Source organism: Aotus nancymaae, unplaced genomic scaffold (assembly GCF_030222135.1).
Source record: "Aotus nancymaae isolate 86718 unplaced genomic scaffold, 86718_ANA_hifiasm-v0.15.2.pri h1tg000064l_1, whole genome shotgun sequence".
NCBI classification, from domain to species: Eukaryota; Metazoa; Chordata; class Mammalia; order Primates; family Aotidae; genus Aotus; species Aotus nancymaae.
In genome coordinates this window covers 15640412-15651237 of record NW_026988479.1, presented here as the reverse complement: position 1 = coordinate 15651237, position 10826 = coordinate 15640412, and the positions used below count along the sequence as shown (strand labels likewise).

Here is a 10826-nt window from a genome sequence, read left to right as displayed (position 1 = left end):
TTCGGGGCAGACCACAGTAGGGGTGGAAAAGGGAGAAAGACAGTAAACTTGTAACCCTGAGGTTCTTGCCTCCAGCGTCCACCCTGCGACTCCGCTTCGGAGCTCCTCCTCTGGAGGCAGCCCCCACACTTACTCACCGGCTGGTGTTTGCAGCTTTCACCTGAGGGTCTGAGCGAAGCCCCGCGGCGCACGTGCAGTGAATACCTCCACCCCCTTGGGGGGCGGGGTCGCGCCCAGAGCCAATGAGAGCTTGCGGGGTGGAGGGGTAGGGAAGCTTCCAGAGACCGGTGGGGAGGAAGTTTTAAAGAGGGTACAAGGGGACTTGCGGGAGAGCCATGCAGTCCAAGCGGGATTGTGAGGTAAGCGGCTGGTGACTTGGGGTCCGGCGAACCCCGCCAGAGCGAGGGTCGGCTTTAGGGACCCCAGTATCACAGGAGAGGTGGGGGGCGGGCTTGGCGATCCGCCATTCCAACCTGCCATTCCTTCTCAGCTGTGGTGTGAGAGGGTGAATCCAGAAAACAAGGCGGCGCTGGAGGCGTGGGTCAGGGAGACAGGCATCCGCCTGGTGCAAGTGAACGGGCAGAGGAAGTATGGCGGGCCACCCCCAGGTACGATAGTCCCAGCCGGCCAGCCTCTACTGTCCCGACCAGCCCCCTTTGGGGGAGGGGTTGCGCGGAGCCTTCACTGTCAGAAACTGCGAACTACCCGGATTTATGCCCCCAGCAAAGGAGGAACTGTGCCTCCACGTCCACCCGCCCCGTCGAGGGAGGGGGCCAGTCTCAAGGTGTGCCTACTCTCTGCCAGCCCCCTCGTTAGCGCAGTCACGTAATTATGCCAACCACCCAGTGTACAGGTGTAAACCCAATTCACAGACCTTTGTTCACATCGCCTCGCATACCCGCTTCCCACAGGCTGGGTAGGCAGCCCGCCGCCAGCCGGATCAGAGGTATTCATCGGGCGGCTGCCCCAGGACGTGTACGAGCACCAGCTTATCCCGCTGTTCCAGCGCGTGGGCCGCCTCTACGAGTTCCGCCTGATGATGACCTTCAGCGGCCTGAACCGCGGCTTCGCCTATGCCCGCTACAGCTCGCGGCGCGGCGCTCAGGCCGCCATCGCCACGCTGCACAACCACCCGCTACGGCCGTCCTGCATGCTGCTCGTGTGCCGCAGCACCGAGAAGTGTGAGCTGAGCGTAGACGGCCTGCCGCCGAATCTGACCCGCCGCGCGCTGTTACTCGCGTTGCAGCCGCTGGGCCCCGGCCTCCAGGAGGCGCGGCTACTGCCCAGCCCTGGACCGGCGCCCGGACAGATCGCTCTGCTCAAATTCAGCTCGCACCGGGCCGCTGCCATGGCCAAAAAGGCCCTAGTGGAAGGTAGGCTGCTGGTGGGGGGAGGCTGGTTGGGGCAAACCGGATCTGCCAGGCACTTTATACTGAGAATAGCTGTTAAAGTTACAAGACCTTAGTTAGAGTCAGGCATGCCAGAATTTGCAACCTTTTACTATTTGATCTCAGATTTTTAAAACTTAAAATGGTGCTACCACCACCACTTACTTAAATTTGTAACACTTCCCGAGCATTATCACCTGACTTAATACTCAACATTCCCCCACCCCCACCCTGCAAAATAGGCACAGGACCCTCCAGCTATGAGGAAACTGTTAAATTGATTTGCTCACGGGAATCCAACTGAGCCTTTTACTACTATAGAACCTGTTTTCTCAGACTGTTGTGAGAATTAAATAACTGAATGAGTGTATGGTGCTTAGCACACTGACTTATAGCAAGTTTTCACAGTAAAGATTAGCCATTGTGATGGTTATGAGGCAGACAAATCCTGCATTAATCAGTACTCCTCCAAAGAAACTGCTAATGTAGCAGTTGTTACACTCCCTTTGCAAGTAATGGAGCCTGAAGGCTTCTTTTCTTACCCTTGGTTACACTACCAGGAAATGGGAAGGCTACAAATTATAGGCCTGTGTTGCTGCTCCAAAGGGCTTACAGCCTGGAGGCTTGGACCCAGGGTTTAGATCTGCCCTTGTCTTTTTTTCCTGCAGGGCAATCACACCTCTGTGGAGAGCCGGTGGCTGTGGAGTGGCTCAAGCCAGACCTGAAGCAGCGACTCCGCCAGCAGCTTGTGGGTCCCTCCTTGCGGTCCCCACAGCCAGAGGGCAGCCAGGTGGCCTTGGCAAGGGACAAGTTAGGGTCCCAAGGGGCTCGGGCTACCCTGCAGTTGCTGTGCCAACGAATGAAGCTAGGGAGCCCTGTGTTCCTCACCAAGTGTTTGGGCACCGGGCCTGCTGGCTGGCACCGCTTCTGGTACCAGGTCGTGATCCCTGGGCATCCAGTACCCTTCAGCGGCCTAATCTGGGTTGTGCTGACCCTAGATGGGCAGGATGGGCATGAGGTGGCCAAGGATGCTGTGTCTGCACAGCTGCTGCAGGCACTCAGTGAGTCTGGGGCCAGCCTCCTGTGGTCTGCTAGGGCTGAGGCAGGTACCATGGTTAGACAGTGACTCCATTCTCTCTCCAGAGACAGCCTGAATGGGCAGGCAGAGCCTGTGTCAGGCCCCAACCCAGCAGGCCTGGGTGGCCACTATCTGACCCCAAAGGTGGGGAGGGACATGGGCCCAGGCCCTTTTGCCTCCCTGCTGGGACAGGGCACCTGGGGGCAGCTTAGGTTTGGCCTAAGTTATGGTGAGGGACCTTGCCTTTCTCCTCAGCCCAGGGTCCAAACTGACCCTGTGATCTAACATGGCTATTCCTTGTCCCACACCCACCCTATCATACCTTTTCCTTCTCCCACAGTTTAGCATGAATCTTTATTGTCCTGATTTGTCCTCTTTGTTGGTTTTTATTTGGGGGTAGGGGTAGCTGAGCCAAAGGGTCAGAAATTCTGCCCTTTGCCTCCACCACATGGCATTCTGGTTTTGGTTTTTGTAGTTTTGTGTTTTTCTGTGCTGGTTGTATTTATATTAAACCCCTGGTTAGTATATGCTTGTGTCTGTGCCGTCTTGCCCCAGCTTAGAGTTTGTCTTATACTGGCAGAGTGAATAGTTGCTACAGGGTAAGTACTTCCTCACATCAGTGCTTTGAGCGCATCTTTCTTGTGTTGCACCGTAGGATATTATAAATTCATATTCAAGCCAGGCGCGATGGCTCACACCTGTAATCCCAGCACTTTGGGAGACGGAGGCAGGCAGATTACCTGGGTCAGGAGTTCAAGACCAGCCTGGTCAGCATGGAAAAACCCCGTCTCTACTAAAAATACAATAATTAGCCTGGCATGGTGGCAGGCACCTGTAATCCCAGCTACTCGAGGAGGCTTAGGCAGGAAAATCACTTGAACCTAGGAGGCAGAGGTTGCAGTGAGCAGAGATCATGCCATTGCATTCCAGCCCAAGCAACAAGAGCAAAACGTCTCAAAAAAAAAAAATTTTTTTTTTTTTTTTTTGGTCAGGTGTGGTGGCACTCATGCCTGTAATCTCAGCACTTTGGGAAGCAGAGGCAGGTGGATCATTTGAGTCCAGGAGTTGAAGACCAGCCTGGGCAACACAGACCCCTGTTTCTACCAAAACAAATAGAAAAATTAGCCTGGTGTGGTGGTACACACCTGTAGTCCCAGCTACTCCAGAGGCTGAGGTGGAAGGACAACCTGAGCCTAGGGATGTTGAGGCTGTAGTGAGCCATGATCGAGCCAGTGCACTCCAGTCTGGATGACAGCAAAACCCTTTCTTTTTAAAAAATAATTTATGTCCTCTGGGGATGCAGCCCAATAAGCAAGACTCTTGCCTGGTGAGGAATTGGTTGGTTCATTCCCTCAGTCACTGTCATCCCCCGTCTCCTCCTCCTTTTCCCGAGCCATGAAGTCTTCTGCCTCTTCCCTCAGTCCTGCGAAGAAGTCATCGGTGCTCCAAGCCTTGCTGCTCAGGGCCCGCAGTGGTCCTCCCTTTTTTTTGCGCCGACGGTAGTCATCCACCACCACAGCTCGCAGCTGGGCCATGTCCCAAAACTTGAGGCGCTGGTCATGGCCACTACTGGCCAGGAAGCAGCCACAGTGGGAAAGGGCCAGCTCCTCCACAGGCTCCCCAGCATGCTGGCCCACACTGCCTACCACTCGATTTGGTAGGATGTTCACAGCCCTGGGCAGGAAAGAACAGTGTTAAGTACTGGCTGGCTGGGCCTGCCCTTCCTGAGACCTAAGGGCTGTCCAGGCCTCCCTAACCTGATGACTCCATCGGTGGAGCCAGTACACAGCAGACTCTCGGTGACTGGAACCATGCAGTCGATGGATTCGGCTCTCAGGGCAAAGCGGTCACTTGTGGCCCCAAAGCCATTCCAGTTGAAGAGGTAGATGGTACCTTCACTGGAGCCACAAGCCACCTTCTTCCCACACTGCAGGGGCATAGGGAAAATGATGTGGAAGCTGCCTTAGACTAAGCCCCCAGCACACACCCCTTCATCCCACCATACCCAGCTGTACTTTCATGAGAGTGACAGAGGTCAGGTCCCCAGACTGAGGCTCTGAGAGCAGCTCGAACCGACGCCTCTTAATGTTGAAGACACCAAGGCAGCCATCTCCACTGTAGAGAGGAGAGCAATAGGCTTAGACACAAGGTCCATTTGAGGAAGACATTTCACACAGGAAGGGGAGGCGAGGCAGCTTTGAGGTCGTACCTGGCTGTCAGCAGCAGCTTCTTGGCTGGATCCAGAGCCATGTCTGCGATGTACTCTTCGTGTTGCCTCATATCCATGAAGGGGCCCTCCTTCCGCTGGTCCCAGAGACGGATACCACCTGTGTCATCCCCAGTGGCCAGAACATTCTCATCCACCAGCAGAAGACTGTTGATGGGGGCGCTAGAGACACAGATGCAGAACTTCTTGGAGCATCTTTGTCCCAGTAGGGACCTCCTGGTCCTTCCCCTTCACCTCCATGCACATACACAGAACTGGCTACTCTACTTACCCATGAGCCTTGGAAACACGCCTTTCCAGTCGGCCCTGCTCCACATCTAGAACATGGATGGCTTTGTCCTTGGAAACAGTAACGAGCTCTGGGGAGAAGGTGCGAGGGTCATGGTGCTGCTCACTGCTCCCTTCCACCACATTGTTGGTTGCCTCCCCCAGTACTCACTCTGCCCATCTTGAGAGAAGGCCACAGCTCGGCAAGCCTTCAGATGGTGACCTGATGACCAGAGCTCCTTGGTTTCTCCCTCTTGGCAAGAGTAGGAAAAGCTGGGGAGAGGGGAAGGAGGGTAAATGACTCCAGACCAAGCCTGGGTTGCACTGAGTGCAGAGACCAACTAGAGAGAGCAGCCTTCCCACCTACCTAGGAGTTCCTGCTTCTACACCTCCAAGCCCAAAAAGTTTACCATCTCATTTCTCCACTTTCAGTGAGTTTCAAATGTTAGGTCTTGTTTTTTTCAATATACAGTAATTCAAGGTATATTTATTCAAGATGTCTTTGTGATCTCACCCAACCCCTCTTTATCATCTTTGAAAGCCCCAGCCTGGAGAAAGATTGCATCTGGATCACTGTGGAGGAAATATTTGTTACATCAATGACAGGACCAGCCCCAGAAATTAGAAATGTAAAAATTAGTGAGGTAGAGCAGGCTCTTGCACTTCAGGTCTGCAGGAGCTAGAGAAAGACACAATTAATTTCAGTACATTGAGAGTACATGCTGAAAAACAGGCTGGATCAAAATGGAGTTGGGGCAAGGCACCAGCCTATAAGCAACTTTGAGGTAAATACTGTTTACAGAATACCCCCAGTGCCTGCCTCAGAGCAGATCCCTTAAAAAGGGCAGAATGAATACATGCTAAATCGCCAGTGAGTTCCAGGTGGCCAGAACTGAGCCTGCTCATTTTCTCTGTCCCAGTGCCTAACATGAAAAAGTAGCTTAATACACATTAACAGATTGAGTGCTTGGGAAGGGAGAAGAGAGCCCTGGAAAGCTAAAGTGGTGACATGTGGATTGGATCATACAAGAGTAACAGTTTACCTGGCCAAGAGCAAGGAGCAGATACTGGAGGCAGCAGAGATAAGGAATGAGGAGGGTTCCTTGTAGCAGAAGAGTAGCATGACTGAATCTGGAAAGATGGGCTGGGTGAGCATGAGACCATATGAGCCAAGAGGAAGTTTGAATTTAATCCTCTGGGAAAAGGAACCTCTTAACAATAGTCGTGGCTGAGGGTGGGGAAGGGGAGAACTAAGGAGTTTCCTCCAGAACCTTTTTTAAGAGAAGGTAAGCAACAAAGTTGTGTGGAATGTGAAGAAAGGTGGATGTCTAGCGCAACTCCCAAGTGCCTGGCACCATAAATATGGATAGTAGTAGAAGGGAACCTACATTTGTTGAACAGCTGCTTAGGCGCTGTACTGAAAACTTGTCCCCTCCGCAAAGTAGGTATAATTCCCCCTTTCAAAGATGAAAATAGAGAAGTTAACATGCTCAAGGACAGCTAACTGAGAGGTTGAGGTTTAAATTCATTAAGTAAATCTGATAAGCACAAAATCTTCACTTTTCCACTGCTTCTAACCTGTATCTTCTGTTCAAAGTCTAACATGTATTGAACACCTACCCTAGACTAGAGGTAAGAGATAAAATAGAGAACAAAACCGATGACAGATTACATCCAGAACAGTGTTTTTCACATTCTAGTCATATAACTGACTAGTAAGCTACAATCAGCATTTTGTGTACATGCACACAATAACAGAATAAAATCAGAAATTGTATCAGCATCATATATAATGTAAAAGGTATTTGTGGGGCAAGGTCAGACATTTGAAAAACGTTAGTGAAGGAGACAGCATTCAAATAATTACATAAATGGATGTATGGTTACCAACCATTCATTAGTAAGAGAAAGGTACCATGGCACCTGGTGCCATGGCAGCATCTAACAGGTAACCAGTTTTAGTCTGGGCATAGAGGAAGAGGGAAGAGATCCTGAGAACTCAGACAGTAGGTTAAGAGTGAGGGGAAAGTAGTTTTCCGGGCAGAATAGCACATGCAAAGGAGCTGAGGTTTCAAGATGTATTTTTAAAAGGTATGGATGAATGAGCACAGATGGTCAGGGTGTTGAAAGCCAAATTGAGAAGTTTGTACTAAATCCTAAGAGCAGACCATTGAAGGGTTTTAATCAAAGGAGTGTCTGCTGGGATTTGTGTTGTTTTGTTCTTTTTGAGTCTCACTCTGTCATCCGAACTGGAGGGCAGGGCTGCGATCTTGGCTCACTGCAACCTCCACCTGCCAAGTTGAAGAGATTCTCCTGCCTAAGGCTCCCATGTATCTGGGATTACAGGTGTGAGCCACCACATCCGGATAATTTTTGTATTTTTAGTAGAGACGGGGTTTCACCATGTTGGCTGGTCTCCAGCTCCGACCTCAGGTGATTCGCTCCCCTCGGCCTCCCAAAGTGCTGTGATTACAGGTGTGAGCCAAGATTTGTGGTTTGAAAGATCAACTAAAGGGGCCTGCTGAGCCTGTCTCGAGCTCAATATAATAATCCATTAGGACGCCGAGGCGGGTAGATCACGAGGTCAGGAGTTCAAGACTAGCCCGGCCAAGATGGTGAAACCCCGTCTCTACTAAAAATACAAAAAAATTAGGCGTGGTGGCGGGCGCCTGTAATCCCAGCTACTCCGGAGGCTGAGGCAGAGAACTACTTGAACCCGGGAGGCGGAGGCTGCAGTGAGCCGAGATCGTGCCACTGCACTCCAGCCTGGGCGACAGAGCGAGACTCCATCTGAAAAAAAAAAATTAATGAAGTAATAATAACCCGGTGGGAAATAACAAGTCCTTAAAGCGCTTTTTGTCCTACTATGGTCTCTGGGCTCCGTCAAGACATACCAGTTCTTTCAATAGATTGGTGTGGTATAAAAGCCGAATGTTATTGAATGAATTGGGCCCACTGAATCTTATAAAATTTGTCTCCCTGCAACTTTGTCTCATCCCTCCTGTTCCCAGCTCCATCCCTGGGGAGCTTTCAGACCCGGCGCCCCCGGCCCTGCCCCGACTCACACGAACACGTCCCCGTCCACGTCCCCTGCAGCCAGAAGGTCGCGGGCCGGATGGAACGCCAGCCCACTGGCCGGAGCTTCCAGCACGATATCTTCCGGAGTGTCTCGGATCTGGGCCGGGGCTTCCATGGAGTTAGGGTCCTCCTTGTCACTCTCTTCCTCAGCGGGCCTCTCCTCACAAGTACGGTCCATGCTGGGAAGGACTACAAACCGCGCCGCCACAGGGAAGTCAGCCCCGGAACCACCCACACCGCGGGAGGAGTAGCCTGGGACTCCACTTCCGCCTCGGGGGGCAGGGCCGGAAGTGTCGGGAAATTCTCTTACGGTAGATGTAAGTGCCACTGCTGGTGTGGGTGGGCTGTAGCGAAGAGACTGCGCCCACGAGATCTGCTACTTCCTTGTCCTGCTGTGGCCCCGTTTGGGCTAGGTAGACTCTGCGACCGTCAATTCCCTCCCTAGTCACATTACGTAAAGTTGGGAACGGCGTGTAAATCCTTTCCTCTCCTACTCCATCCAGACAAGTTTAATGCCCTTGGGATAGGAGAGAGGGACGCTAGTCCTTTGTGGCTTGGTGAAACCCAAGATCAAGTGAAGCGACAGCCAGGGCTGTCAGGAAGCCGCAAAAGCCCACGCTGCGCGGTGGCAACGGGAGTCTCGGGCAGCAGGCAACTCAAGCAGCCGCTGTCCACGCCCCTAACGTCTTTGTGTCCAGTTTCCTGTGCCAGTTCCTACAATTTGTCTACAGAAACTCAGTGGGCTGGACAAACAATGCTCAGTTACCAAGAAATTTTTCTTTTTTGTTTTCTCTGGTTTTGAGGCAGGGTCTTGCTCTGTCGCCCAGGCTGGAGTGCAGTGGCATGATCACTTCTCAGTGCAACCTCGACCTGCTCAGCTCAAGCAATCCTCCTGAGTGGCTGGGACTACAAGCACACAGCACCACGCCCAGCTAATTTTAGTATATTTTGTAGAAACGAAGTCTCACTATGTTGCCCAGGCTGGCCTTGAACTCCTGAGCTCAGTCTTCCTGCCTCAGCCTCCCAAAATGCTAGAATTATAGGCGTGAGCCACTGTGCCAGGCAGGAATTTCTAAAAAGGAAAATGGGCATGACAGGCTGACAATCTGGACATCCCTGTTACCAAAGGCTCTGCAAAGATGGGAGCTTTCTCCATTGTAGGGATGGTAGGCAGATGAAGAGCAGGTGCTCCTACAGCAAAGAGAGAACTTGTTCACATCTTTGTGGTACTAAGCCTTCTAAGACATCCTATATGCTGATGCCAACACCCTTACAGAGAGGTCAAAGTGAGATTGAAACCTCCGAGAGGCTCTATGGCCCATGTTCGCTGAGTGACTGGAAATGTTGCTGTGTGGTGTTGAGTCCTTGTTATTCACTATGTGGTCAACTGGAGGGTCCTTGTGGTCACTTTCATGAGGTTTAGTGGCACTTGGAGAAACTTTTTTTTTTAGATGGAGTTTTGCTCTTGTTGCCCAGGCTGGAGTGCAATGGTGCAATCTCGGCTCACCACAACCTTCCCCTCCCAGGTTCAAGCTATTGTCCTGCCTCAGCCTTCTGAGTAGCTGGGATTACAGGTGCCTGCCACCACACTTGCTGGCTTTTTTTTTTTTTTTTTTTGTATTTTTAGTAGAGATGGGGTTTCACCATGTTGGCCAGGCTAGTCTCGAACTCCTGACCTCGGGTGATCCATCCACCTTGGCTTCCCAAAGTGCTGGAATTACAGACATAAGCCACCGTGCCCAGCCCCTGAATTTCTCTTTTTAAATCAACATCTCACTGTCAGCCAGGCTGGGAGTTCAGTGGTGTGATCATAGCTCACTACAGCCTTTAATTCTTCAGCTTATTCCTCCTCCATAGCTGGAACTACAGACTCACAAACTCCTGGCCTCAAGAGACCCTCCTGCCTTGGCCTCCCAAAGCACTGAGACTGTGGGCATGAACCATTGAGCCTAGCCTCAGAAACTAAATTTCAAACCCCTAGGTCTTGCTTTTAGTTGACTAAAAGTCAACCCCCAGGTCTTGCTTTTAGTGACTCTCCAGATGTCTTAATCTGTGCCATGTCTCTGTGATCTTTTTTACTAACTGAGACTGCTGCCTACATCCATGGAACCATGGTGTCATTTGTCTGAAATTAGCCATTCTAGGTGCTACTGTAGCAAGGCCCAATTTCAGCCTCTTAAGTGCCATGCACAATGCTGGCTTCCTCACAAAACTCTGTCGTACCAAGGTGAATATAATCAAAGACAAGGCAATGGCTAAGGTGACTTTATAGCTTTCTTGATCTGGTGAGGCCACAAATCTTTGGCTCAAAGTAGACAGTGGCAGCCTGGCATCCAGCCAGGAAGTAGTAGTGACCCCTAATGATGAGCACCAGACCAAAGTGCTGGTAATGAGCAGAAAGGAAGAAAAGAGCAGGGAATTCAAAGGCTGGCAGGCTTATCCTGGGCCTTGGCAAATGTTTCAGGCTGATGAGGGGACTAGAATAGGAATTCCTACACCTGCAGGGCTACACTATACCAGCTGTAAACCCAAAGCACTTCCCTAAGGTTACACCTTCAGCCAAGGAGGCAGTTATTTGTACTCAGCATTAATAAAGTTCATAGGAGGCCATAAACTCATAAAAGGTTTTGGTTCCCACCCATAAGTGATATTCATTAGATGACTTCATCCAGAGCCCAGTCCTTCATAGCCTGGGGATCAGATTAGCAGCCCATCAGGCTGACTGCAATCCCCAGGAAATCTTTGTCCAGGGACTAGGCCTCAAGATGAGCCTGAATGAGTCTGACAT

At 51.3% G+C, this 10826-nt stretch overlaps 2 protein-coding genes across 3 annotated transcripts; one reads left to right on the top strand and one right to left on the bottom strand.

Moving 5' to 3' along the window:
• Positions 1 to 265: 265 nt before the first annotated feature.
• DND1 (DND microRNA-mediated repression inhibitor 1) lies at positions 266 to 2993 on the top strand. Its single transcript, XM_012468406.3, has 4 exons — positions 266 to 359; positions 491 to 608; positions 912 to 1373; positions 2057 to 2993. The coding sequence occupies exons 1-4, from the start codon at positions 336 to 338 to the stop codon at positions 2512 to 2514; spliced, it is 1062 nt and encodes a 353-aa protein (XP_012323829.1). The 5' UTR covers positions 266 to 335; the 3' UTR covers positions 2515 to 2993.
• On the bottom strand, positions 1251 to 8548 carry WDR55 (WD repeat domain 55). 2 transcript variants are annotated; one of them, XM_064366402.1, is made up of 8 exons: positions 8026 to 8548; positions 5133 to 5233; positions 4965 to 5052; positions 4676 to 4855; positions 4482 to 4581; positions 4224 to 4393; positions 3791 to 4140; positions 1251 to 1442 (listed from the first exon to the last, which is right to left on the bottom strand). In XM_064366402.1, the coding sequence occupies exons 1-7, from the start codon at positions 8214 to 8216 to the stop codon at positions 3819 to 3821; spliced, it is 1152 nt and encodes a 383-aa protein (XP_064222472.1). In that variant the 5' UTR covers positions 8217 to 8548; the 3' UTR covers positions 1251 to 1442; positions 3791 to 3818. The 2 variants fall into 2 exon arrangements, with proteins under 2 accessions (XP_064222472.1, XP_012323626.1); XM_012468203.3 differs by lacking the exon at positions 1251 to 1442 and having other exon boundaries at positions 1479 to 4140; positions 8026 to 8545.
• Positions 8549 to 10826: the final 2278 nt, after the last annotated feature.